The 25,789-nt window shown below is 56.5% G+C and overlaps 1 protein-coding gene across 2 annotated transcripts in view; it reads left to right on the forward strand.

Annotated features, from left to right (window-relative positions):
- The window catches only part of IQSEC3 (IQ motif and Sec7 domain ArfGEF 3), a 106,114-nt gene extending 92,629 nt beyond the window's left edge, over positions 1-13,485 (forward strand). Inside the window, exons 8-14 of one of the 2 annotated variants that reach the window (XM_063098736.1) lie at positions 1,205-1,344; positions 2,446-2,571; positions 4,462-4,561; positions 4,754-4,915; positions 7,860-7,952; positions 9,971-10,020; positions 13,057-13,485. In XM_063098736.1, the coding sequence (XP_062954806.1) occupies positions 1,205-1,344; positions 2,446-2,571; positions 4,462-4,561; positions 4,754-4,915; positions 7,860-7,952; positions 9,971-10,020; positions 13,057-13,485 (1,100 nt within the window). Of the gene's footprint in view, positions 1-1,204; positions 1,345-2,445; positions 2,572-4,461; positions 4,562-4,753; positions 4,916-7,859; positions 7,953-9,970; positions 10,021-10,104; positions 10,180-13,056 lie in introns of those variants that run through there. The other variant, XM_063098745.1, reaches the window with a different exon arrangement.
- The last annotated feature ends 12,304 nt before the right edge of the window (positions 13,486-25,789 follow it).

Consider the following 25,789-nt stretch of genomic DNA (forward strand, 5'->3'; position numbering starts at 1 on the left):
TGTTTTCAAACTGAAATCCAACCTATGTTCTATTTCCAGCCCACCCCCCCCACACTTTCAGGGGTTCCACTGCCACCAGTTCCCAGCCCACTGCTGATTCTGCGGTGTGTGGAGCGGCTTCTAACCTCTCTGCTGGCTTAGTTTCAGCTTTCTAGCTTTGCTGATTCATCCGCTCATTCATTCACTTCCCAAGTCCCAGGGTGCCTCTGCCTCTTTGTCTTTGTGCGTTTATGCCTTTTTGGAACATCCCTTTTTACCATGTATTTAGAAGGAGCAGAGGCCTGCACCTGCCGTCTTGAGCTGGGAGCCTCTGTGTGTTCAGTTTTTCTCCCCGCTCTTTCCTGCCTGCAGCCCGACTTCTTTCAGGCCCCGGGTGCTGTGTTGCTCATTTACCCGACTTAAGAACCAAGATCAGATGTGGAGGAAGCTGGGCAGGATGGGGGTTATTCACAGAAGGCGTGGTGGCCTCTCTGGAGCCAGGAGCACTCCTTTGAGGACATTCGACAAAGTTGTTATATTTTTAATTTTTCTCTCTTATAGAAGAAGCATATAGTCATTAAAGAAAGATTTTGAAAAAGTGAAAAGGAGGAAGATTTTTGTATTGCCTCTGTTTCTACCTCCAAAAGAAATTTGTTCTCACATTGGCCTGTTTCCTGCTAGTAGTTTTCATTGCCAGAGTTTGGTCGTGACTCTGGAGGAGGAGTGGGTGGAGGGTCTCCTTCCCTGCACCCCCTCGGGGTCTGCCCTGCCCCTCTTCACTTCATGTTCAACTCCGCCACCCGCCCGCCCCTCCAACAATAATTGTGCAACACCGAGCTCCCCGCTGGAGGGGAGGATCTGAAAGAGAGCGAGACAGAACAGGTCAGGACGCTCAGGTGGAGGGGCGGGGAGGCGGAGGACAGTGGCACTGCAGAAAGCAAGACACCGAGCAGGACCAGGGCAGCTGCATTTGGAGATGAGGAAGGAGTCCTGGGAGGTGGGAGTGGAGGTTCTGGTTGAGAAACATCAGGAGATGAGGCTGGAAATGTGTGTTGGGGCCACATCACAGTAGTTTTACTGGATGTGGGGAGCCAGCCATTGAAGGCTTTGGAACAGGGACCCAGCAGAGTCAAGGCCACCCTCTAAGAGTTTAGTCTGGGTGGGGGTTTCCTCGGGCTCTGGGGCTCTGACACCCTCCCTCCTCCTCTCCCCACCACGTTGGTAGGTGTGGATGACGGTGCCGACATCCCCAGGGAGCTGGTGGTGGGCATCTACGAAAGGATACAGCAGAAGGAGCTCAAGTCCAATGAGGACCACGTCACATATGTCACCAAGGTGGAGAAGTCCATTGTGGGCATGAAGACGGTGAGTGTCCCCTGCAGAGCAGTCCTGGCCACGTGGGGCCACTTCCTTTCCTATCTCCTTACCTTTCAAAAAGACATTTCCGTTACTCGTTCACTCAGCGATTATCAAGGGCCTACTGTGTGCCAGGCACAGCCTCCTCTTTCTTCTGTTGCCTGGTTTCCTCATTGCCTCTTTGCCATCAGGTACTGCAGTGGGAGAGACTGAGGCGAGATGTCAAGAAAGACTGCCCAGTGCTCTAGGGCTGAAGTATCTGAGGGCCAGATGGGGAGGTCTGGGATCCCTTTCCTGGGGTGGGATGGAAACCAGGCATTCCCGAACAGTCCTAATGAACAGAAGGCAGGTAGGGGGCTCATGAGGCCCTTCAGACCATCAAGGTGCCTGTTAGCTGTGACCTGTCGCGTTCCAAGTGAGCGTTCCCTGCAGGTTGCTACAACCTCTTCCATGTCCGCAGAGGCGCTTTGTACCATCCTGTAAAGGATGTGCAGCAGCTTCCAATTCCTCCTCTCTAAGTTGCTGGCTCAGGGAGCAGTTTGGGAGGGCTTGGGGACCTCCTCTGAGGCTCCATGCTGGGCTCCCTCCACCCGGTCTATGTGGGAATGGCCTTTTCTGCCTTAGAGCTTTATTGCTGAGGCCTTAGCATCTGTCTGGTTTGCAAATGATTGGCTTGTCTTACACACGGGGATGGATTCGAGGGATCCCTGTAATCCCCTCAGTCCTGCTCACTTGCATTTGGGTGTGTTGTAGAAAAGAGGTAGAGGTGTCCTATGTGTAGGCTGCAGCCTGGGACATGGGGACGCCCTCCAGGTCATAGAAGGGAAAAGACTGCACAATCTGAAAGTTCTTCTCAGTTCCCTTCCCCACCCCAGGTCTCCTCATTTAGTCCAGCAGAAAGAGCCTCTTCCCCTCTGGCCTGGCCCCTGAAAAGCGTGAAGATAGGAAAGAGCCCGGCTGAGGATGGAGGAGGTTCAGGGTCAAGTCTGGACCCTGCAGTAGGACCAGGGCCCTCCCCTCTTGCTGGGCCTCCACCTCTTCTTCTGGAAAGCAGGTGCTGTCGGGGGGGCTCAGGTCCTGGCTCCTCCCACTGAGCGCCCCTCATTCCAGGTGCTGTCGGTGCCGCACCGCCGCCTGGTCTGCTGCAGCCGGCTCTTCGAGGTGACGGACGTGAACAAGCTGCAGAAGCAGGCCGCGCACCAGAGGGAGGTGTTCCTCTTCAACGACCTGCTTGTGGTGAGCCTCGGCCAGGACGGCGGCGGGAGGGCAGTGCCGGGTGTCAGGCAGCGTGCCTCTCCACGCGATGCTTGCGCAGCATGGGTGTGGGCAGCTCGGGCAGAGCTGGTAACTCCCACTTTGTAATGGATGATCGGCTCATGGTTCTGCAGTCCAGGTGGAGATATGCTAGATCCCAGATTACCTTCCTCCTGCTTTGCAGGAAGCCTGGGCAGGGAGGGCCCACGGCAGGCTTGGCATCCCACAGCCTGGCAAGGTGCTGGTGCAGGTGCTGTTATTTGCTCTTCAAAAACAGGCGTCTAGGGCTGGCCCCGTGGTGCACTCAGGAGAGTGCGGCGCTTGGGAGCACGGTGGTGCTCCTGCCGCGGGTTTGGATCCTATATAGGACTGGCCAGTGTGCTCACTGGCTGAGCGTGGTGCAGACAACACCAAGCCAAGGGTTGTGATCCCCTTACCGGTCACAAAAAGACAAAAAGAAAGAAAAACAAAACCAGGCGTCTATTCGACAATCACTGAGTCAGTGTCAGCTCTGTGCCGGGCATTGTTCCAGTGCTGGGAAGCAGTGGCGAGCAGGATTTGAGCAAGATTTGCCTTCCCCTGGCACCCCCGTCCTCTCTGTCAATGAGTCATGTCAGCACTACGTTTGAAATGACCGCAAACCTAGGATCTCTCACTACCTCCACTGCCACATTCTGGCCGGGCAGCCAGCAACACACCTGGCTCACGCCCTCCACCCCAGCCTCCGCCTCCAGGGCCCGTGGTCTGCAGAGTGGGGGAGAGACCCTCCTCGAGTGCACGTCGGGCCATGTCTGCCTGCTCGGACCCTACCCCAGCTCCCGCTGCCACAGAAGGATGACCGGATTCCCCTCGGGGGTCTGAAGCCTCCAGCTCAGCTCCCTGAGCTCTCCTTGGCCCACGGCTGCCTCCCATGGGCCAGGCCTTTGTTCCTGCCGCTGCTTCTGCTTGAAGAGCTCCCCAGACCCCTCTTGGTTCAGCTCCATTCAAATGTCACCTCCTCGGAGAGGTCCTCCCTGCCCACCCAGCAAGGTGGCTCAGACAGCCACTTCTGTTCCTCACCCTATCTCAGTTTCTTCAAAACAGTCAGCAGTTTCTCAGATTACCTTCTTTACCCCTGTCTTTGCTGTGCTTGTGCCATTGTGCTTTATTGGTGGGTTGATTGGTTTGCGTCTGCACCGCCTTCCTCAAGGCCGGGCCTCTCTCAGCCCGGCTCACAGCAGGCGCCGAGCACACAGGGCTTTACTGAGCAACTGGCTGGCTGGGCTTCATTTTAGTAGGGGAGGGAGATAGAAAATAATTAAGCAAACAATACACAAGATAATATCGGACTGGGGGAAGGTGCTATGAAGACAGAACAAGGTGATAGGACAGAGGGCGACTGGGGTAAGATGGAGGCTTTCAGTTTGGTTTTGGTTTGGTTTGAAGATGGGATGGTCTGAGAAGGCGTCTCTAAGGAGGTAGCACTGAGCAGAGACCTAAGTGCTGACAGCCATCAGCCACACAAAAAGCTGCCAGGAGAGTCGTGGAAAGGGAGCAGCGTGCGCAGAGGGCCTGTGGTGGGCCTGGGCTTGCCCTTCTCAAGCTACAGGACGAAGGACAGTGTGGCTAGAGCATAAAGCCAGAGTGAAGCAGGGACCAGCTCAGATACGGCTCAGGGCAGGAAGTGCGGGCTGGCTTCTAAGTGCAGAGGGGACAGCCACTGGCGGGTTTTATGCAGTGAAGAAACCTTCTGATATAGTGTGTGTGTGTACGTGTGCATGTGTATGTGTGTTGTGTGTTCACAAGTGTCGCTGGGTGTTCTTGCATCCAGGTGTGCACATGCACGTGTACATGAGTGTGCACCTGTCAGTGCACGTGTTTCTCTCTCAACAGATTCTCAAACTTTGCCCGAAGAAGAAGAGCTCCTCCACGTACACCTTCTGCAAGTCGGCTGGCCTGCTGGGCATGCAGCTCCGCCTCTTTGAGAATGAGTGTAAGTCTCTGAGAATGTGTGAGCGACCAGACATGCCACAGCGGGGGGTGGGGGATGAGGGAGAGGGGCTGGGCTGTAGAGAGGGTGGAGGGGCCAGTGACCCAAAGACCCCATCTCCTCCCACGTCCGGCTGGCTCCGGCCCTCGGCTGCTACTGCTCACCACCCCTTGGGGCCCTGGGTCTGGTTTCCAGATTACTCTCATGGCATCACACTGGTGACCCCACTTTCTGGCTCCGAGAAGAAGCAGGTGCTGCATTTCTGTGCGCTGGGTTTGGATGAGATGCAGAAGTTCGTGGAGGACCTGAAGGAGTCCATCGCTGAAGTGACAGAGCTGGAGCAGATCCGGATAGAGTGTAAGGACCCAGCGCGCTTGGCTCTCCCTCCGAGGCAGCCGGCAGGGGTGGGTGGGGGCTCCCAGTCAGCAGCTCGCAGACAGACACAACTCTGGCTCTTGAGAGCAGCCCCTTTCTGCCCTTGCCCCGCTGGGATCCTCCTACCGCCCTCCACGGGCAGCAGTTGTTTGAACAGGGCCCATGTGGGTGTGCTACGCTTCACGGCTCTTCACCGTTGAAGCAAAGCACATGAGAGCACACACACATGTGTGCACCTCGTGCCAGGCACTGGGGCTGTGGCTGGGGGGGTTCCCTTGGAACAGAGAACTCTGCCATGTGTGACCAGGACAGCCAAATGAGCTGACCCGGGCAACCATGCACATGCCAAAGAGGTCCCTGGGGCAGGTGCTTTCCTCCCACCCTCTCTTTTATGACCTTTCCCCAGATCTAGTCCAAGTCCACATGTTGCATCTGGTTAGTTTCGTTTCTTTAATCTCTTTTCATCTGGAATAGTCCCTCCACTTCATTTTTAAAATATTGTCTTTTTGAAGAGTCCAGGCTGGTTTTCTCGGAGTTCTCTTCTGTTCCTCTAAGGAATGCCTGCATTCTTCGTTGTTCCAATTCAGGCATTTTAGAAATGACGTGGAGCTCCTCATGTGTTCAGGTGGTTTACCAGCTGCCTTTGGCTTAAGAGATGAGCTGGATGACCTGCAACCCATGCCCAAGCAATCTTTTACTGCTCAAGCTCTACAGTGGCCTCAGATAGACTGCAAAGAAAAACTAAATAAGAATGGATTCAGAAACTAGCAGAAGATAAAAATAGACTTCAGGTCTGCTTGTGGCCACTTAGTTGAAAAGTGTTTCTGATTAGCACAAATCCATTAGGCCACAGTAAGAGCAGTGGAGCAGGGGACCCTATGACAGGCAGAGCTGTTCATCATCATTTTGGGAGCACCTGCTATGTGCTAGCAGTTTATCCATATTCTGCTAATCTGCACAGTGGCAGTGCAGGGTGGGTGGAGGCCCCCATTTCCCAGACACAGCTCAGAGGTGTTCTGCAGTGTGTCTGGAGGTGCCGAGGTGTTGCGCTGTCACGCTGTTGCCTGCACTTATGCCTGGTCCCCAGGCTCACGCGCTTTCCACTTGGAGTGAGAGGAGGCATTCTGTTGGTAATTTTCTAAGAAAAAAAATCAGTGTAGAACAAAATCCCTCCAGACTGGACTGGCCGGTTAGTTCCCTTGGTGGAGCTCAGTGTTGTAACACCAAGGTCAGGGTTCGGACCCCCTTATGAGCTAGCCGCAAAAACCAACACTAGACCGTGTAACGCAGGTAACTACTTGGGGGACGTGTTGTGCGTAGTTCCCTTTCTGGGGTCTGTCGGCTTGGTTGAATTCAGAATATCAAACAGACTATTTTCAAGAGCTGGGACTGGATGTACAGAGAGGCCACCTCGGCTGTCGTTCTGGAGCATTCTCAAGGACGCACCTTGAAATGGCTTCGCTTCTCTGGTTGTCAAACTGTCACAGACAGCTCGGCACCACCCTGGGCGCCATTGCACACCACCTGGCACCTGCATGGCTGAGAGAGGCACCTTGTGTCAGCCCGGGAGCAGCACGTGTATCCCTCCCAAAGTGACAAAGCAGTAGATGTTGTCAGGATCTGTTGTGTCAGGACGCAGACACCCTCTCCTGCTGTCGTCTTTGGGTGGAGAGCAGGGGAAGGGGTGGCTGGCGAGAGGTGAAGGGTGCGCCAGGGAGACAGGGAGGAAGGAAGTTAGAAAAAATAAAAGGAAAAACAGGGACGGCTACCATTCGCTGAGCGCTTATTGCACGCTAAGCCCTGGGCTGGCTGCTGAGTGTGTTGTTAATTCTCACGGCGACTTTCCATGAGTGGACATCACCACCCTCATTCTATAAATGCGGAAACAGGCTCACAGAGCTTAAGGATGTTGTCCAAGTCCACACAGTCAGGGTCAAGACGAGACTTGCCCCTGGGTTCCTAGACTCCTTGCTTGAGATGATGATGGTTTCTCCAAAGCCGAGAGAGCCGCTCTGAGGGGATGGGACCACCTCTCAGTTCAGTAAAAATATTGAGTATTGATTGATGGTGTGATTCAGGCAATCAGGACAAATTGTTCTGGTTTGGAGGTTTGTGGTTCAGTGTCCCTGGATTCTAGACAACCAGAGAGACAGTAGATGAAACCTAGGAGAATAGCTTTAATAAAAGAAACTTGGATTATGTCTCCTGGAAAAGAGAAGCCAGAAGAGTGGTTTAATAATGACTGTCAAGTCCCCCGGGATGGTAACTGGCAGTTCTCTGGCACCTTGGACAGAAGCACAAGGAGGACCTGGTTTGCAGTCCAGCAAGAGCTGAGTGCCAGGACAGATGTCCTGGCCACGTGGCTGTGCAGTGCCGACACAGCCTCGGGCTGTGCAAGTTCCTCCTCGGGAGAGCTCTGAATACCCCGTGCATGCAGCGTAGCTGAGATGTCCCCCACTGTGTCTCAGGCCTGCAGTGCCAAGTGCTCCTTATACATTGTCCAACAGCTAATGCTTATCGAGCACCCACCACTAGCCAGGTCTGTCGTAGGTGCTTTCCATGTATCTCCTTGTGTCACTCTCTTAATCACATTTGCAGTGGGCATGGCTGTCCCCTTGGTGAGGCATGGAGAGGTTAGGCAATTTGCCTAAAGCCATCTAGCTAGGGAGTGTCAGGACCAGGACTCAAACCCAGGTGGGTGGCCTGCTTGAGTGGCCTCCTCGGCTGCCTCTCTGACAGCCACGCAGATGTTACCACCCCACGTCCAGATGACGCCTTGCTGCGAAGAGGCTCTGCCAGGCTTTGAGGTCCATATTTGGTGGTGCGTGTTGGGGTCCTGTCCTCTGCTTCCTCCTCCTCCATCTGCTCACCTTGGTGAGGTGGAGGTGAGGGTTTCTCTCTGCTCACGGGTCTCTCCGTTCCTCAGGGGAGCTGGAGAAACAGCAGGGAACAAAGACACTTTCCTTCAAGTCCAGCGGGGCCCAGGTGGACCCACAGTCAAGGCAAGGATCGCCTGCAGGTGAGCCTCAGCTCTGCCCCTGGCCAGACCCATGCGGGGGCCCTTGCAGCCCTGGGCAGGCCTGGGGAAGTAGGGTGGGAGAGGTGCCTGTTTCTATGGCCATGTCTTTCTGCTGAGGAGCTGCAGGCTTTAATAGTGAGAGTGAGGGGGAAGGAGGGAGATAAATGTGTCTGTTTTGCAAACTGCACCAGAGCCCGGGTCCATGTGAAATGCCACCATCCACCTTGGAGGAGGCAGGCAGAGGCCTGAGGTCCTGGTCCCAGTGGGGACACCTCCTGCCTTCCTGTGGCCAGGCTCTGGGAAGATGGTGCTGGCTCATGGGTGAGGTGTGGTAAAGAGAAACCCCGTGAGAAGAACTCTCCCGACGGGAGCAGGGTAAGAAGAAAGGATAGGCAGAAGGCTCTGGAGTCTTGCTCTGCCCTGTATAATCCTTTTCCTAATGAGTCACAAGCTCTCTCTAATCTCAGGCCAGGTCAGCCCACTGAAATCCAGACAAGCCCTCCCACTCAACTTCTCGAATGGTTTCTTCACACTGAATTGTTCACTCCAGCCACGTGAAGTCAGCCTCAGACTTGATATCTTCTTTGACCAGGTCCCCTAGACCTGTTTCCTCCTCCCTGACCTCCCCCTCCCTTTCCACCTCTGCCCCTAACTTACCCCACCTGAAGGGAGTATAGGAAGAGTGACCACCCACCTCCGCCTGCCCCAAATAAGGAGGTAGCATGAGAATTAACCCCATCCCAACAAAACCCCCACAAACCATCCATCCGGAGCTGTGGAGTGAGAGGTGACCTCAGTCACTCACTTTCACGTTCAGCAAACGCTCTCTGAGCACCCAGGCCCTGTGCTGAGCACAGGAAAGCCAGGGCCTAGCAAGACATTGGCTTGAGCTGGGAGCTCCAGTGGGTTCCACATGGTCCGTCAGACCCGGGATGGACAGCAGCTCAGAGACTGGCCATGTCATCCAGGACATGCTGTTCCCTTCCAAGCAAGGCATGGGCTCTTTTGGCCCCACTGTGATTCTCACTGTGATGTCGTCTCTGTATGTGGTCTCGACCTGCCATTGTGCGCCTGTGATTCTCCACCCTGCCTGATTGCTATCGCCCCTCATGTCTGCCAGGGCAGAGTACTTGGGTCACTGCTTGTTTTCACAGCTGTCTAAACCCCAGAGCGGTCCTCAGCTGTGATTTATTCTGGGCCATCCTGCCCCACACCCTTCACACGCACCCCCACCCCCCCACCTCTCTTTTGGAAGTTGCAAGCCCTGGTCAGGCTGATGCATGTCCCCAGGGTCTTGTCCATTGGGCGCCTCCATAGTGGGGTGTTTCTCGTTCCCAAACAACCGTGCAGAGGCTGAGCACAGCAAGGGAACTCCCGCGGTGGGGGGAGTGGGAGCCGCGGGTGGGGCATGACTTAGCCAGAAAGAGTCAAGCTGCCCCTGGGGGTCTGCAGGGTTCCTCTTGCTGTGCCAGGCCAGTCAGGACGCTCCAGTGGTAATTAGAGCCTTTATGGGCTCTTACGTGTGCCAGGCACTGTGGTGAGCACTGTGTGGGCCCAGCTCATGGAATCTGCACCACTCAGCAAAGTTGGCAGGGATGGCAGCAGAGGGGATGGCCCTTCCTCCAGGAGCCTGTGACTGAAGGAGGCAGATGGTCATGGTGCCCACAAGCCAGAGCCCACCTCATAAAACCAGCTTTCACGGCCCACACCGGGAAGGCTTTGACTGTGGGTAAATTAGACTCAACAACGCCAACGGGACAAAGACAGTCAGAGATCTTCTAGTCTGTGGAGGTCCAGAGAGGTGTAGCATCTTGCCCAAGGTCACACAGTTTCTGAGCAGCAGAAGTGGGTGCCCGATGTCCAGTCCACCACCCGGGCTGTGTCTCAGTCAGGAGTGGCGTGGCACTGGCCTTGCTGCCCATGCCATCTCATCGCAGAGATGCTGGAGGGGAGGGTGAGGGGCGGGGGCTCGTGCCGGGGCTGGTGGAGAATGAGCCCTGTGCTCTTTGCTTTGCAAGCCAAGAGGGACGCTGCGCTCGGGGAGAAGCCCGCGGAGAGCACGGTGGAGGTAAGTGGAGGCCTGGTTGCCCAGGTGAGTGATTCTGTGCCCCGCTGTCCTCCTTCTCACCGTCTCTGTTGTTTCTCTTCTCAGGTATTAATCAATGCCTCCCCAGCCCGACTCACCATTTTACCAATTTCAAGAGATACAATTAAAAGTTACTGCTAGCATGGGTAACGCCACTGCTCCAGCGCCTCACTGAGCCGCAGCACTTCCTCCCCTCGCCCCGCCAAGCCCAGCTCCAGACCAACACCCATGATCCCCCCAAATCCATGTCCCCAGCAACCCGCTCCCCAAATACTTGCTATACCAGAGAACCCAAATTCCCCTCCCCAAGTCCTCCCACCCTCCAGCAGAGGGAGCCTGGGCTCCTTCCAGAGAGTGTCCCCTGAAGTCAGGTCCCCAGGTGACCACTTCTGGGGCAGACCCTGCCCTTTTGGCTGCGTCTTGGGGAAGTTGGAGACAGAGTGGGGCAGCCGGGAGGTGGCGCTTCTCCCGGAACAGCTGGTCCATCTGGAGAGCTGGCCGCGAGGAGGGACGTGTGCAGGAGAAAACGAGGCAGAGTGTGGGGTTGTCCCAGGGGGTGTCTTCAAGGCAGGAGCTGATAAATCTGAAGACTGTCCATGTTGGAGGGAGAAGACGCTTGTTCCCAGCCACATAACAAGGGACTGGGAAAGTAGCAGTGGCCGCTGGTCCCTGCCAAGCCCCCAAAGTGTCACCTGGGAGGGTCACGCATTGCCCCTCCAAGCCTGGCTGGACCCCAGCCCTCCCCCACTAGATCCCTGGCACCCGTGAGCCCCGCCCCCTTCCTGCCAGGCCTCCAGACTTCTAGCCGCTCATGCAGTCACCTCCTTTCCCAACCCCCACTCCAAGCTGGAGGGCCCCTCTTAGACATCTGGGGGAGGAGCCCTGCCCAGCCATCTGACTAAGCTCTGGGAAGCTGCAGGGACCCCAGGGGAGCTCAGTTTCCTCTCTCTGTCCCCACGGCCCCCACTCCACACACCTGTGTCTGGAGGAGGCACCTTCACTGGAGGAGCTTCCTGCCCCAGCAGCTGACAAGCCCCCCGGGTGGGTATTCTGTCCCCTGTCCCCTCCCCATCTTCCTGCGGCCACCCATTCTCTAGCCTTGCAGATCAACATGCAGAGTCCCTGGCACTCCCGCTGGCTCTCCCAGCCCCGCCATGCCTGAGCCTGAGCTGCCCGGGGAGGACAAGCCGTCCAAGGGCCCCTTCCCCACCGCCCTGCCAGCCCCGGCCTCCTGCACAGAGGGCAGCCTTGCCGCCCATGGCCTCCCACCTGGACCTGAGCTCTCTTGTCCTCCACCCTCTCTGGTCATGGCCTGGCCAAGCCCCTCCGGCAGCTGCTTCTCCATTTCTCTGAGCTGTCCCCTGCCACTCAGTCCCATGCTCTCTCTCCTTTCTCTCTTTCATGAGCAGGGGTGAGACGGGGTTAGGAAGAGAGGGGTTCTGCTGTCGCTTCCTGCTTTTCACTCACTGACCATGAGCGATGCCGGGTCCAGGCTGGGGGGAGGGGGACCATGGAAGGGCGGCCAGAGCACAGGAGAGGAAGAGAGGACCCTCTGGCAGCAGTGGTGACAGAAGCATGCTGCCCGAGTGGGGACCACAGAGGGCTCCCTGAGGGGAAGGGGCCCCAGCCCTGCCCTCTGCCTGCTGTGTTGTCTTGGACAGTGAGGGGCTCGGGGGCTCCTTCATGTGTTTAGGGGGATTTCAGGCCTGGAAAATGCTGCTGAGGTTGGAGGTTGAGAATGGAGAATAAAGCCTGCCATGTGCTGAGCTGCTGAGTGTGGGGGTTGGGGCTGGGGAATATTGAGGGGCAGACAGAGACCTGGGGAGCCTTGAGAGGAAGCAGCCCACTGGGAGTGCACAGATGCAAGAAAGGGCTTCCCGAAGTCACACCCTTAGCCAACCAACAGGATTAGGAAATGCTGGCTTAGGGCTCTGCGAGTTTGGGCTGGGCTCTCCTGGTCTGGCCTGGGGTAGGGTCCCCTCCTCTTTAGCCTCAATTTCCCCCCACTCTCTGAGCCGCCAGCGCCAGGTGTTGGTGCCCAAGGACAGATGGCAACCCAATAGGAAGTGTCCTCAGAGAGGAGAAGGGGACAGAGAGGGTTGCGGTGTGTCACATCTGCAGGCTGGGGGGATTGGGGACACAGCGCGTGAGGAATTAAGCCCCTCTCCATCCAGAATCCTCTAGCCTCCCATCTCCTCCACCTCCTCGTGCTAGCAGAGGAGGCTGCCCGGGCTAGTTCATAGTGACCTCTGTGCTCTAAGGGAGGGGCTCACGAGACACCTCCTCCTTCCCCAGCCAGGGGATAGAGCCCTTTCTGTACCTGGGTATCCCCTTCTGTATTGGGGTGAATTTTACCAGGACCCAGCTCTGGCCAGAGAGGCAGCTGGGTATCTGCCTCTGCCCTCGGCCGTCCGGGCTGCTCTCAAATACTGGGCTGTGGCCTTGGGGACTCTGGAGGACAGGGTAGCTCTGGAACCCTCCTCAGGGGTTCCTATCAGACAGCTGTGATGGGTTCCCCTTTAACAAAGCCAAGGAAGGAGAGGGGCTTGCAAGTCTCAAAAATGCTGATTGTCCGTGTCGCCCGTTCACCTCAGCACACCCCTGGGTGGCATGGAGGGGCAAAGACTTGACCCTGCTTTTCAAGTTCAGAGGCCGGTAGGGAGGGAGGTGGGGAAGTTTACCTGTGGCCCAGGGCCACCCACAGGCCCATGAAGTCAGTCTGCAGAGCTGGGCAGAAACATCTCCCAGACGGGACAGGCCCAAGCGCTGCGGCCGCTCACAGCAGCAGCACAAGGCAGTCTCTTGACTCTACACTCCCTCCTGGGCCAGAGCCAGGGTCCGAGCCCAGTTTTCCTCTGGGTGGAGGAATTGGGAAGAGTCAGAGAGAGGGCTGGGAGTGCCCGACGGCAGCGGGCAGCAGGAGAGGGAGGGGGTCAAGGGAGGCTCCGGGCAGCCGGTCCTGGCAGCTGGGAATTAGTCTTGTAACATTTCATGCTTCTCTGGCTGTTTCTAAACTAGGTGTCAATTCACAACAGGCTTCAAACGTCCCAGCACAGCTCCGGGCTGGGGGCCGAGAGGGGAGTACCTGTGCCAGACCTGCAGCCTAACCCTTTGCGAGAGCAGCCCCCGCCGCTGCCACCACCGCCACCCACACCCCCGGGCACCCTGGTGCAGTGCCAGCAAATCGTCAAGGTCATTGTTCTGGACAAGCCCTGCCTGGCCCGCATGGAGCCTCTGCTGAGCCAGGCTCTGTCCTGCTACGCCTCATCCTCCTCCGACTCCTGCAGCTCCACACCCCTGGGCGGCCCTGGCTCCCCGGTCAAAGTCATCCACCAGCCTCCGCTGCCCCCGCCCCCACCCCCCTACAACCACCCTCACCAGTTCTGCCCGCCGGGCTCCCTGCTGCACCGGCGCCGCTACTCCAGCGGCTCTAGGAGCCTGGTGTAGACTCTGCCTCCATCACCCTTCTGTCCCAGGAGGGCTGGCTGCTCCCCACACCTGGCACGATGCACTCCTGGTCACTGATCACCGTCGTGGAAAGAGAACCCCAGTCCCTGGCACCTGGGTTTGCCTCGTCCCACCATCCTCCCCTTACTCAGATGACCTCCCCCCACATCTGGAGACACCACCTTCCTGTCCTGGGGCCCTTCACAGCCAGTCAAGGCTCCTCGTCCTCTGGCTGCTGCTACTCTGCCCAGTTGGACCATGGAGGAAAACTGGAGCTGAGGGTCTAACTGGCTTGCAGGCTGGGAGTCTGTTAGTGCCTGGGGCCTCCGGCTGGTGGGCAGGAGGGAGAGGCCGGGCCACCAGTGTGTCCTGCTCACACCCAGCACGAGGTGCATCTGTGGCCATGCTCAGGGGAGGAGGGCTGCCAGCTTCCTGGAGGGGCTGGTGGATTGGAGCATGAGGGGGGCTTTCTCAGCTACCCCTGGCTCCCCAAGCCTGGCAGTCTCAGGAGGCTCTTCCTTGGTTCCCAGGGACATTGGCTGTCCTGACCACATCCTTCTGCCTCCTCCCGGGACCTCCTCCTGCTTTCTCAGGAGCTGCCCAGGCTCCAGTAAAGCTTCAGAAAGGGAGGAAGGAGATGGAGCACTCTCAGCTCTCTTTAGGTCAGTTCAACAGGGCTGTGGAATCTTGAGGTCATGAATCTACAAAATGCACCTTTGTAAAGAGGGTTCCCTAGTTCCCTAGTCCCAGATAATATCCAACCAACACCAAGTGCACACAGGTGCATGCACATAAATGTATGAGAGAACCAGGTTCGTTTCTCCCACTGTGGAAGCAGGTGCAGGGAGATGGGGTGGAAACTGGCCCAGCGGAGGTGGGACTCGCAAGACCTCCGTGGCCTCCAGGAGGGGCTTGGGTGCAGAGGTGGGTGAGAGAAGCAGGGACTCTGGAGGTGCTTGCATTTCCCCCGCTACCCCTCAGCCTTTAAATGTCCCCCATCCTGGGGAGGGGGCCAGATCCGACTCCAGCAGAGGCAGCAAAAAGAGTCCCAGACCCTCAAAATTGCAAAGGAGAGCTAAGCAGGGCTCGCTGGCCTCCCAGGCCCAGCAGGGTGGGATTGCCAACCTTAGGTGGCTCCACGGAGCCCAGGCCTGGGGGAGGGCCCCCTCCCTGGCCAGATGAGAGGAGCCCACCCTCAAAGTCCACAGGGGCAGTACCGTGGCCTGCCCCAGTCATGGCCTTTTAGGAAGTGTCTGTGCCAAAGCTGGCCAGACTCTTTAGTCCTGTGCCAACAGCTCATCAGTGTCCTTCATTAAGATCCTCTCTCACTTGGAGCCTGTTGTTCACCTCCCGACAGATGAAGAGAATATTGGCCAAGTCTAAAGCGAATTTGCTTCTCCCCAAGCCCCTAACCCATGCCCTGCCCTGCAGTACCCCTGGGCCCTGTAGGAGGTGCAGATAATTCCCCACTCTCGGAGGTTCCAGATGACCTAGTTTTGTGTGTGTGTGCGTGCACGTGCTCACTGGGCATCAACATGATGTCACTGGTGAGTTTATTTCTAGCCCTGTCTCTGTCAGCCCATTTTCCATAACTTGTGGCCAATTTGCTGTCTCCCCTGTGGCTCCCGGCCAATTTGCTGTCTCCCCTGTGGCTCCCAGCACATCTGCTCCTCCCTGTCCTGTTGTCCCTGCCCCTTTTGTGTCTTTTGTAACTGGAATGCTTAATCGGAGCCTTTTGGAATGGGGTGGCTGACAGAGGGGGTGCACAGATTCGGATACCTCTGCTGCCAGCAGCCCGGGTGGCGTCACCCCTGAGAGGTGGAGGCCTGGCCGGAGGTTCCAGGGCTGGGGGAAGTGGAGTTGTGGGGTGGGAGTGGATGCCTCTTGAGGGTGGTGGTGAAAACAGGGTATGACAACCAGGAGGCAGGAGTTGGAAGTGTGCAGGACCACGAGTGCCACTACTGGTGGGGCCCTGGTGGCTGGGGCTGCTCGGGAAGGGCTCTGTCCAGACGACCCCACCCCACAGGCTCCTCACACAGCGTTTCCCGCTCAGCAAGCGCCCTCCTTCCCTGTCGAGGGCGCAGCAACTCTGGGCCTTCCCACCTCGGCTGAAGCCCCCACCTTCCAGATTAGGCCAGAGGCCTCAGGGCTGGCACGTGTATGGACCTCTCTCTGAGGACCTGGCCTCTCCGGCATCTCGGCACCCCTCCACAGTGGGGAGGCTCTCCCCCAGGGTGTTGTGGTGGCCACCCTGGGCCACGCTGGCCACTCTGCGTCCTGCCATAGGAAGCAGACCAGCAGAGCTAGTCCTGCTCTAGGAGGGGCTTTTAGTCCCTGATGGCCTGGGGCAGGATACAGCCAGCCCTCTGGTCAGCCAGCAGGCTGAGGCTGGGGCCCATCTCTGCCCCCCTCCCCAGAGATCTGGGAAAAGCCTCCTGTTCCCTCCCATGGCGGCGGCCGTGGCAGGGCCTCAAGCACTCCCAGAGGGCTCAGCAGGAGATGCTCTTGGATCCTCCTCTCCCAGGGCTAAGGGGGCATTCGAGTGCTGACTGAGCCCCGGACCCAGTCACCCCAAGACGGCCCCACTCTATCAACCCTCTAGGCCTTACTTTTGGGGGGACCTGGGCCCCTCTCCTGATTTTATCCATCTGGCCCCAAATGGCTTTCCTACCCACTGTTGGGCAAGTCCCACCTCCAGACCTGAAGCAAGGCCCCGCCCGGTAGCTTGTCCTGGAACCCTGACTGTCTCCAAAGGCGTCTTGACTCCACACATGCTTATCGGCCCTCGGTCCTTGACCCCCAAGCCTACATGTCCCCCATAGCTGCCAGATCGTCTCTTTGGTAGGCTTCCCTGACAGCTGTCTGTGCGTCTGTCCCTGCGTTCTGCCACGCATCCCTTCTCGCTGCGCACTCTGCCCATGTGCCCGCACCCCGTCGGGGAGCAGCCTCTCTAGAGAAAGGCAGGGAGGCTGCACCCAGCACCTGATCCAAATGGCAAATATTTTGTAACAAAATAGCCCAGAGGTATTTTATCTGTTCAATTCATAGAGTTTTAGAGATTATATTGAAATATGTCACTTGAGCAAACTGTGTCGGTTCAGTTTCTCCTTTCTCCCAGAGAGAGGCCCGCCTGAAATCAGAGTGTCTGCCGGGCAGGGCCTGGGGCGGCTGCGGTGCCAGCTGGTCTCCTCCTGCCCCAGTGGCCTCACTCCTTTACCCCAGAACAGTGTGCTTCGTGCCCTGCTGTGGCATGACTAGGAGGCCCTGCCTTAAATCAAGAAGCACGGGGAAGGGAAGGGAAGTCATCCAACGGTGGTGCCAGCAGAGCAGGGGCACAGGCCTGGCCCACGCCCCCTCCCCTCATTAGCAACACACACAGCTTTTAAAAGCCAGCTGAGAGCAGGTTACAGTGGAGACCAGAGGCAGCTTGGAGAGGAAGCACCTCAGCGGCCAGTGTGCATCCAGGGAGGAAGAGACGAGATTAGGGCCAGCTCTGGCCTGCTTGGCTTTCTGCAATGGAGACCAGGGTATGTTGGGAGGTCGGGGGAGGCCATTCCACTGATCGTGGTTGGCCAAAGCCTCAAGTGATTTTCACCAGGCATCAGCTCCAAAGCCTGACTTCTAGCCGCAGGGTCTGGTTTGACAAGCCCTGAGGTACATGCTTCCTGAAATGGGTCAACACACACAGGTGAAAGGACTGGAGGAGCAATGTTGGGGAAAGTGCACGGAGCCTCGAAGAGGCTGGTCCCTGCAGTGCTCCAGGTCCAGGGACATTTCCTGGTCCCTGCAGTGCTCCAGGTCCCCTGCTGGGAGCTGGCAGAGATGCCAGGGGTCTGGAAGGATCAGACAGCAGCCAAGTGGCTGCGGAAGGAAGGAAGACTGGAATGAGGGTCAGCAAGAGGCACAGGGCTTGGGCGAACACTCACAGCTGTGGGATGGGAGTGTGTGATAGAGTGACCTCCTGGCAGGGGAGAGAGGAGAGAGCCTTCCACAACACTAAGGCACCATAGCACCACGACACTGTGGGAGGAGAGCAACTGGCCAGGACAGCTGGTCCCAGGACAACTGCAAAGAGGGCGCCAGCTCTCCTGGTGACCAGAACTCTGAACACCCAGAAACCCAGACAGCTCTGTGCCTTCCTGAGGCTGGGCCCCACTGTCCCCTGTTAAAGTCAAAGGGGACATGACTTCACCCTTCTTCCCAGGAAATGGGAAATTCCAGAAGAAGCCAGCAGCCAGCTGTGACCAGTCCTATCCTGAGAATTCTCTGACCCAGGAAGCTGAGCATTGCCCCTTGAGAGCACCCCTGAGGGCCCAGCTCAGCCCAGGCCTGGGAGAGGGCCTAGTGCCAAAGGGTCCCACTGTTGTCTGTGCTGAGATGTGGGTGACAGTACCATCATCCAAATCTTCTGGCCCTGAGGTCATCTTAGGGGAGAGCCCATCCCTCCAATGAGAGGAGACTATCCTGTTCTGATAGAGCCTGTCTGGTGGTCCAGGCCCGTCAGGGTCCATCTGTCGTCAGGATGGAGAGCTGCAGCCAGGGCTCCTCCCTTTGTAATGACTCTTTGCGGGTGGGAGACTCAAACCCATCAGTCATTGACCTAGAGTGTTTCCAGCAAGGGGTGCCGGGATTGTCTGGCTTCTGGCTGAGAGCAATGGGCCAGAATAAGATGCCCTGCTGGAAATCAGGGCTAATTCAACAAGCTTGTGAGTACCTGCCAAGAGCCAGGCACTGTTCTAGGTGCTGGGGGTGCACGGGGAATGGGACAAGTGAATGTCCTGCTAGCAAGTTCACACTGGGGATGCCACCAACAGTAAACAAGACACAGACCACCTATTTTCACATAGAGGATGGTGATACAATAGGGTTGATGGGGAGGGGCATTCTAGAGTGAACAGTCAAGGAAAGCATCTCCAAGGAGGAAACTCAACAAGGTCAAGGGCAGGTAGACAGTTCAGAGACCACGCTACATGGTCAGTGACCACATCGTTTCGAGGCAGAAACCAGGACGATCTGCCAAAGGACTATTTACTGATATTTGAATGTACTTACATGACAAAAATCTTACTAAAGTGTAAAAATGGATTTAAATACCACCTTTATCGAGGAAATCATAAAACAGGTCTTCTAGAAAATCCAGGACAGATGGCCACCATAATCACAGACCAGGAAAAGAGGCGGATTGAAGGCAGGCGGTCAGGCGGCTCCAGCAAGGAGGCAGTGTAAAGGCAGGCAGCCCCGCAGGAGGACCCCGGCCACCAAATAGACCCCAGAAAACAGACACCAGCAGCAGCAGGGCCAAGCTGCCTGACACTGAGCAGCTGCGGTCCAGAGCAAGGCCGTGCTTGTGTGGTCCCGACGCTGATGGGGAGCAGCCCACTTCAGGGCTTGGTCAGCCTGCTGGCAGCGCTCTGTCCACCTCCTCCCCTGTCACCCCAAACCATGCAGACTTAGGTTTACTGATTTTAAATAATAGATGGACTCTGTGACCTGTTGCCCACCAATCCCAGGGCTGACAAGATTTCATACCTCCATGTGAGCAACGTAATACTGCAGCAAGGTTGATTTCTCCTGCGGTAGGGTGGGTCCAAGTCCCCTAACCCCAACCCTGACGTGCGTGGCTAATGACCATTGCTTTCTGGGAGTCACCATTGGTCAATGTATGTTGACACCAGGATGAAATAAATTTGCCAGCCAGCCGTGGTACCCTCACTGGCCACCTTGAAAGAAGGCATTTCGATTGGGAGGTGGTTGGAGAGCAGGAGGCTGCAGGCTGAAGATGTAGACGATCTGAGCCACCAGACCTCCTGGTGCTCCCCGGTGCTCATGCTCTGACTGCAGGGTCACCTGCTGTGCTCGTTAGCTCCCCACCGCTCTGCCCTCAGATGCTCAGGGCTGCTCTCCTTTAGAACTGCACACTACTCTGGCAACCTGTCAACCACCCTGTCCATGGGGTCCCTCTCTTACTCCCTCACCTCCCACGAGCTCCCTTTCCTCTGACCACGGTGAGAACCACAGGGAGCCAGGTCAAAGGCATAGGTCAGGACCAGCAGGAGAAAAGGGCGCTCGGAGAATGTCCATCCCAGGGCAAAGCATAGCTGCTCAGGAGCAAGGTCTGCTCTGCCCCTTCTCCGGGCAGACCCTGGGGGGTGAGGGCAGGGGAGGTGTTCCCTCCAGGAGAAGGCAGGCCCAGCAGAGCCCAGGGACAGGCCCCGAGCCCTGACTTGGAGTCAGGGAGATTGGATGAGAGAGCAGGAATAGGGGGAAGGGGCAGGTCCAGAACTGGCCCCATCAGGAAAATTCCATTCTGGATGTGGCTGGAGGAGGAGGGAACTAAAGCTGGAGAGATGGGGAGGAGGGATGGGAACTCTTTCCTCCCCTCTCCCTCCCCCCTGCCCCCTGCAGGTCTGGGTGGCTTCTTTCCCTTGGGAACCAGGCAGCCTAACCCCACTAGCCAACCTCTAGTGCAGCTGTTCCATGACCCCAAGGACTGAGTGACTGCAAGTTTAACTGTGGGAAAACTGTAGGAACTCGCTTCACGGAAGACAGGAGACCTGGCTCTTGTCCTCAAGTTTCCAGCTTCCTAGACAGACCCGCCTTGCCCTCCCCTTCCCGAGAACCCCCAATCCCCTTCCATCTCAAGATGCCTGGACTAGGCACCATCCCCCCCGAGCTCCCCAGGGAAATAGAGGGCAGGGGGTGAGGGAGCCTTGTCCATCTCCACGAGGAGGCCCAGAATCCCCAATGTCAGACCTGCAAGCAGACTCGCAGTTTAGTCCAACTAACTAGGTTAGTTATCCTTTTGTGGATAAGAGTACTATTTAACTAAAGAAGTTATGAAAAGAACAGAATAAGCCCAAAGTAAGTAAAAGGAAGGAAACAATAAAGACAAAAGCAGAAATAATGAAACAGAAAATACATATATGTTACCAGGCACAGGTCCAGCTGCCTGTCCCCTTTCAAAAGCAAACCACTCAAAAGTCGAATGGTGACAACGGGAGTCAGGTTTTGTTTAGGAACACCAGTGACCTGAGCAGAGATGCTGGGCTCATCCTTCTCTCTGGCTAGTCCTGAAGGAGAGTGGCCAGACTAAAGCCACCTCCATGACTCAGATTTACTGAGGGGTTTTAAAAGAGGGTGTTGAGGGAATGGAACGTGGGAAGTGAAAAGCAGGAGAGGGGGTGTGAGCCGTGGGTGCCATGTAAGGAGCCGAGTGCACGGTCTCACCAAGGCTCCGTGCGGTTTTTGCCCCCGTCCCTGCTGCTGTCCAGGGTCCTGCTGGAGGGTGGGGTCAGCACGCCTTCACTGATGTCTTCCTTGATTTCCCGAGGTCTGGGTAGTGTGTACCTTGTGGCAAGTTTGCAGCTTCAGGCTGGCTGGAAACCAACTTCACATTCATGTAAATAATGTGAGCTTGTCCCATGACCAAGTTTCAAAATATCAAATAACCGTGGGGAAAGGGGGAACTCAGAGAAATGCATATAAGATAAAAACTGTGTCCTTTTAAAATCTTTTAAGAGTCCACGCGGTTTTAGGTCTCAACATGTCTTCAGCCCTTACTCCAACACATACAATAGAAAGGACTAACAAAGCCAAAAGTTAATTCTAAGAAATGACTAATAAAGTTTACAAACCTCTGATAAAACTGATCATGAAAAAGAGTCAGCACAAATAAGTAAATTGAGGACCCACAAGAAGGAGGTACCTATGAATACTGCAGAGATTTTTTAAAAAATAGAATACTACAAATAAACTATAAACCTTATAGCAATAAGTTTGAAAATCTTCACAAGATGAACACTATCCTAGAAAAATGTCTTACCAAAACTGGCTCAAGAACAAATAGAAAATTTGAGATGTGTAACCACTAAAGAAATTGAATATGTAGTTAAACGTTTATCCACACCGGCCCCCCAAAAGACCCCACACGCAACACCAGGTCAGATGGTTTTGCAAAATTCTTCTATACAAGGGTACTTCAAACAAATTCATGAAAAAATAAGTTAAAAGATAATACAAATCTTTCCATGAACTTTTTGAAGTACCCTCGTACTCTGGCCCATTGCTCTCAGCCAGAAACCAGTCAATCCCGGGACCCCTTGCTGGAAACACTCTAGGTCAATGACTGATCAGTTAGAAAAAATTTTAATATAATTCACCACATTAACAGATTAAAGGAGAAAAACAATATGATCATCTCAGTAGATGCAGAAAAAAAAACAATAAAATTCAACACTTATTCTTAGCCTAATAAATGGTATCTATCAAAAATCTACATCAACTATCCCATTTAATAGTGAAATATTAGGATTTCTATCAAAACGGGGAAGGAGGCAAAGATGCCCACTGCCACAACTTCTAGTTACCCTTGTCTGATCGCCTGTATGGAAAACCCTAAAGAATCAGGAGAGAGAAAGTTCGGATTAACACAGAGGAAAGGGAAGCCAGGTCTGGGAACCAGCCAGCGGTTAAGGCTGCTCCCGCTCTGCCTGCCATGCCAGCCTGTTCTGGCAGCTCTCTGTCCCAGTCCCTACTCTCCTCCTGGGACCCTTCTCTCAGCAACACTCAAGTCCCAGCTATACTTGTTGAGGACTTGCTGCCTGTGGGGGGTTACTAGAGAGGAGGGCACAGAGTCTGGCTGGGAGGGGATTTGTCCGCTGCCAGGCACAGCATTGCTGAGGTGGGACGTGGGTGTTCTGGCCTCAGGCCGGGGCCCTTTCGGTCCTGCTGCAGCTGCCCTCGGCATGTTAGTGAGATGGGTGTGGGCAGAGAAATCTTCAGAATGTGATTGCATCAGAAGCTTTGGCTGGATCCTTGCTACAGCGGGAAGGTTGGGCCCTGACCCTGTAGAGGGACCAGGGCCATCAGGGCTCAGCCTCAGCAGGGAGCCAGCTCTGCTCCCGGTCTGTGACACCACCTGGCAATTCTGTGCTCACCTCCGCAGCCTGTCGCATGGTAGAAGGGCTCCTCAGGCCAGGTGAATGACCTGGCCTGCTGGTCAGGACACCAGGGCCCAGGGCACCAAGCCACCTCAACCCCCTGAACCTGCCAGGCTTGGCTCTTGTCCTTTTCTCTCCTGTCGTCCCCAGCACTCACGTCCTCCCAGCCCTCTGTATCCATGGTGGTTGACAAGTTTTTCATCCCTGTAAGATCCGATCAGCCCTCGCTACTTCACTGAGCAGCTAAACTGAAGCCACGTGGGCTCAGTCGTGAGGGAGCTGGGCACACGAGGACTGAGGCAGCCAGTCCTCACCTGCCGCGGGGCAAGGGAAGGGGGCAAGCCCAGGGTCGGGGAGGGCTCAGAGGGGTCGGAAGAGCGAGGGTGTGAGAGAAAGGAAAGGGCTCAGACAGGAGGAGCACGGGGCGGGCTTCCCTCCTCCCAGAGTGCCGAGGGACGCCTCTGACAGGGGGACTCCTGACCCTCAACGAGGTGCTTCTGGTCCTCTGGGAAACCAGGGGCTGGTATTAGTTACCTACTGCAGCGTAACAAATTACTCCAAAACTTTGTGGTTTACAACAGCAATGCACGTGTCTTATCTCTCCTGTGGCTCAAGAATTCAAGGCCCACTTAGCTGGGCATTTCTGTCTCAGGGCTTCTCATAAGGTTGCAGTCAACAGGTCAGCCAGTGCAGTGCCACCATCACCTGAAGGCTTGTCTGGGGCTGGAGGATCAGCCTGCGTGGAGGTTCATTAACCTGGCCAGCAAGTTGGCCACGGCTGTAGGTGGGAGGCCTCAGTGCCTTCCCCTGGGGCCTCTTTTGGGTTACTTAAGTGTCCACATGGACAGTTTGGCTTTGTAGTTCACTCGGCCGTATGGGAGCTGCTGTGGCTTGACACTTTAGATCTAGCTTTGAAATTACAGTTAGTCACCAGCCTTCTTTGGAAAGGGAAGAGTCTGGATGGGAGGGGGACTTAATTCAGGATTAATAAATAGCATCAAAAGTTCTACAGCACGGGAGATCCACACGTGAAGAAGCCAGAGTTGATGGCCGTCCTGTGACCATGAGGCACTGGGACTCCTGAGACCACTGCCCTCTGCATTTCCCCCCCTCCCCAAGCAAGGGCTCTGGTTCCCTCCCCTGCCCAAAGGCTCTCACTTCCTCCCCTAAGACATAGGTTATAAACTCAAATACCTTCCGGCAAGAATGTGTGAAAAGGTCAGGTATGAGTAATGGGGTGTGGGGGGGCCTGTGGCAAACTGGAGAGGGTCTAAAGGCATTCACTTAGAATTTAAAAATATGTTAATACCTTACCGGCCAGACAAATCATAGCAGCCAGACAAGGCCTCTGGCCACCAGTGTAAAACCCAAACAGCCTAGGAGATGAGATAAAAACAGACTCCAATTCATAACCCCACAGCTGCTCTTTGTGCATGCATGTGCATGTACACGCACACGCACACGCACACGCACACGCACACGCACACGCACACACACACACACACACACACACACACACACACACACAATCCCTACCTGTGTTAGTGTTCTAGGCACTTTAAAGAGTAAAATTCTTGCTCCTTGCCCATGTTGTGGACCCATCATGAGTGGTTCCCAGAGCTGCGATGCTGGCCCAATGTCCCTTTCCCTGACTCCCTAGTCCCTTCAGCCCCAACCCTTGGAACTAGTCTCAGGTAATAGAAGGGGCAGGAGGGCGGGGGTGGGGGTGCTGCTGCAGACACTGCCTCCAATGCCCCTGTGCAGAGCAGAAAGCTTCCTAGACAGGCTGTGAGTTTACAGCCGGGGGACCTGGGGCAGCTGTGTGTACCGCTGACCTTACCTGGGCTAGGGAAGATGGGAGAGGGAGGGGGTGTCTGCAGAGACAGAGAGACTGAGGGTCCGGGCCCAGGGAGCTGCAGCAGCCTTGTGCCCCAACAGTGAGCACCTCTGCCCCACTGGCCTACCACAGGAGGTGCTGCACTCCGGGTGTACGGGCCAAGGCTCCGGAGCAGGACGCGCTCTGGGGACGCGGCAGTGGCTGAGCAGCTGACGCTGTCCCAAGGCAAGCCCCTCTCGCGGAGCCCCGCCACCCCACTCCCCAGCGGGGCCACGGGGAGAAGGCGGAAGGAAGAATTGGTCCTCCAGAGGGTGCGCGCTTTCCCGGGGAAGGAAAGCGGTCCGCGCGTCCCGGGCTTGGGCGCTTTCCTTCCGCTCGCTCCGAGGGCGCGCCGCGCGCGGTCCCGGCGGATCCCGGGGTCCGAAGGGAAGGCAGAGCGTGCGGCCGAAGCGCTTCTCCGCGCCCCGTCCTCTCGGCCTCCCTCTTTCCACCGGGCTGGTCCGGAAGGGTGAGCGCCGGTGCACGGAGCGGTCCAGACGCAGGCAGAGGGGCTGCGAGAAGCCCTGCAGATCTGCGCGGACATGGCGCCGCTCTGAGGATGGCCCGGGGCTGGCGGAACGCAACTCACCCTGGCCAGACCTCAGGTTTTTACTCCGCCCCTGGCAGTGGCTCTGGTGACCTCGATCTAAGCCTCATTCCCCCCAGGTGGCTTCCCTTGTCCCGGGAAACTGTCCTGGAGTGCCCCCCACCCCTCCCTTCCCCTCCACTGAACTTGCCCAAGCCCTGCCCTCCGCCTCCAGGGAGCCTTCCCCGGCCGGGGAGAGGAGGGGATACGAGTACTTTAAAGTTTGCACGGAGAAACTGAGTGAGAAGATAATCCGAATGCTCCCATGGACGTTCTGAAGACCCCTTGTGTGGGGGGAAGGGGAGCAGGAGCGGGCGACAGGCGGGAGCCAGGCGGGCGCGGAGAGGAGCGCCCCGCACAGCGCCCTCTGGCGGCCTCCGCAGGGACAGCAGGTGCAACGCGGCCGGAACGAAGGGTCGTGGGGAGAAGTTGGGGGCGGGGAGTCGGGTGGGATGAGCATGCGCCGTAGAGGAGGTGCAAGGCGGGGACACCCACCGGGGAGAGCTCCTCACCCCCCCACAGAGGCACCCCTCCCCCTCCCACCCGACAGCGCAACCAGCAGAATGGGGCGAGGTCAAGAAGACTAGCACACCCGCCGCCGGGGTCCACACGCGCTTGTTGACCAAGGCAGGAGGGGAAGGGGAACCCCAGCCCGGCACAAGGAGACCAGGCTTTAGTCGGAGCTCTGGCCCTGAGAAGCCGCGTGAATTTGACAAAGTCCCTTTCTAGCGCTGGTCCTCTGTTTCCTCATCCATGAAGCCAGGGTTTGGGTTGGGAGCAGGATGACAAATAGAGCTGCGGGCACTGTCTGGAGGACTGTGAGATGGGAAGTAATCCGTGATCAGCTAGCAATGTCTGCCTCGGGCATAGGAAGGCAGAGTAGAGGCATGTATGCCACGTATT

The sequence above is a fragment of the Cynocephalus volans genome, chromosome 1, assembly GCF_027409185.1.
Source record: "Cynocephalus volans isolate mCynVol1 chromosome 1, mCynVol1.pri, whole genome shotgun sequence".
Lineage (NCBI taxonomy): Eukaryota > Metazoa > Chordata > Mammalia > Dermoptera > Cynocephalidae > Cynocephalus > Cynocephalus volans.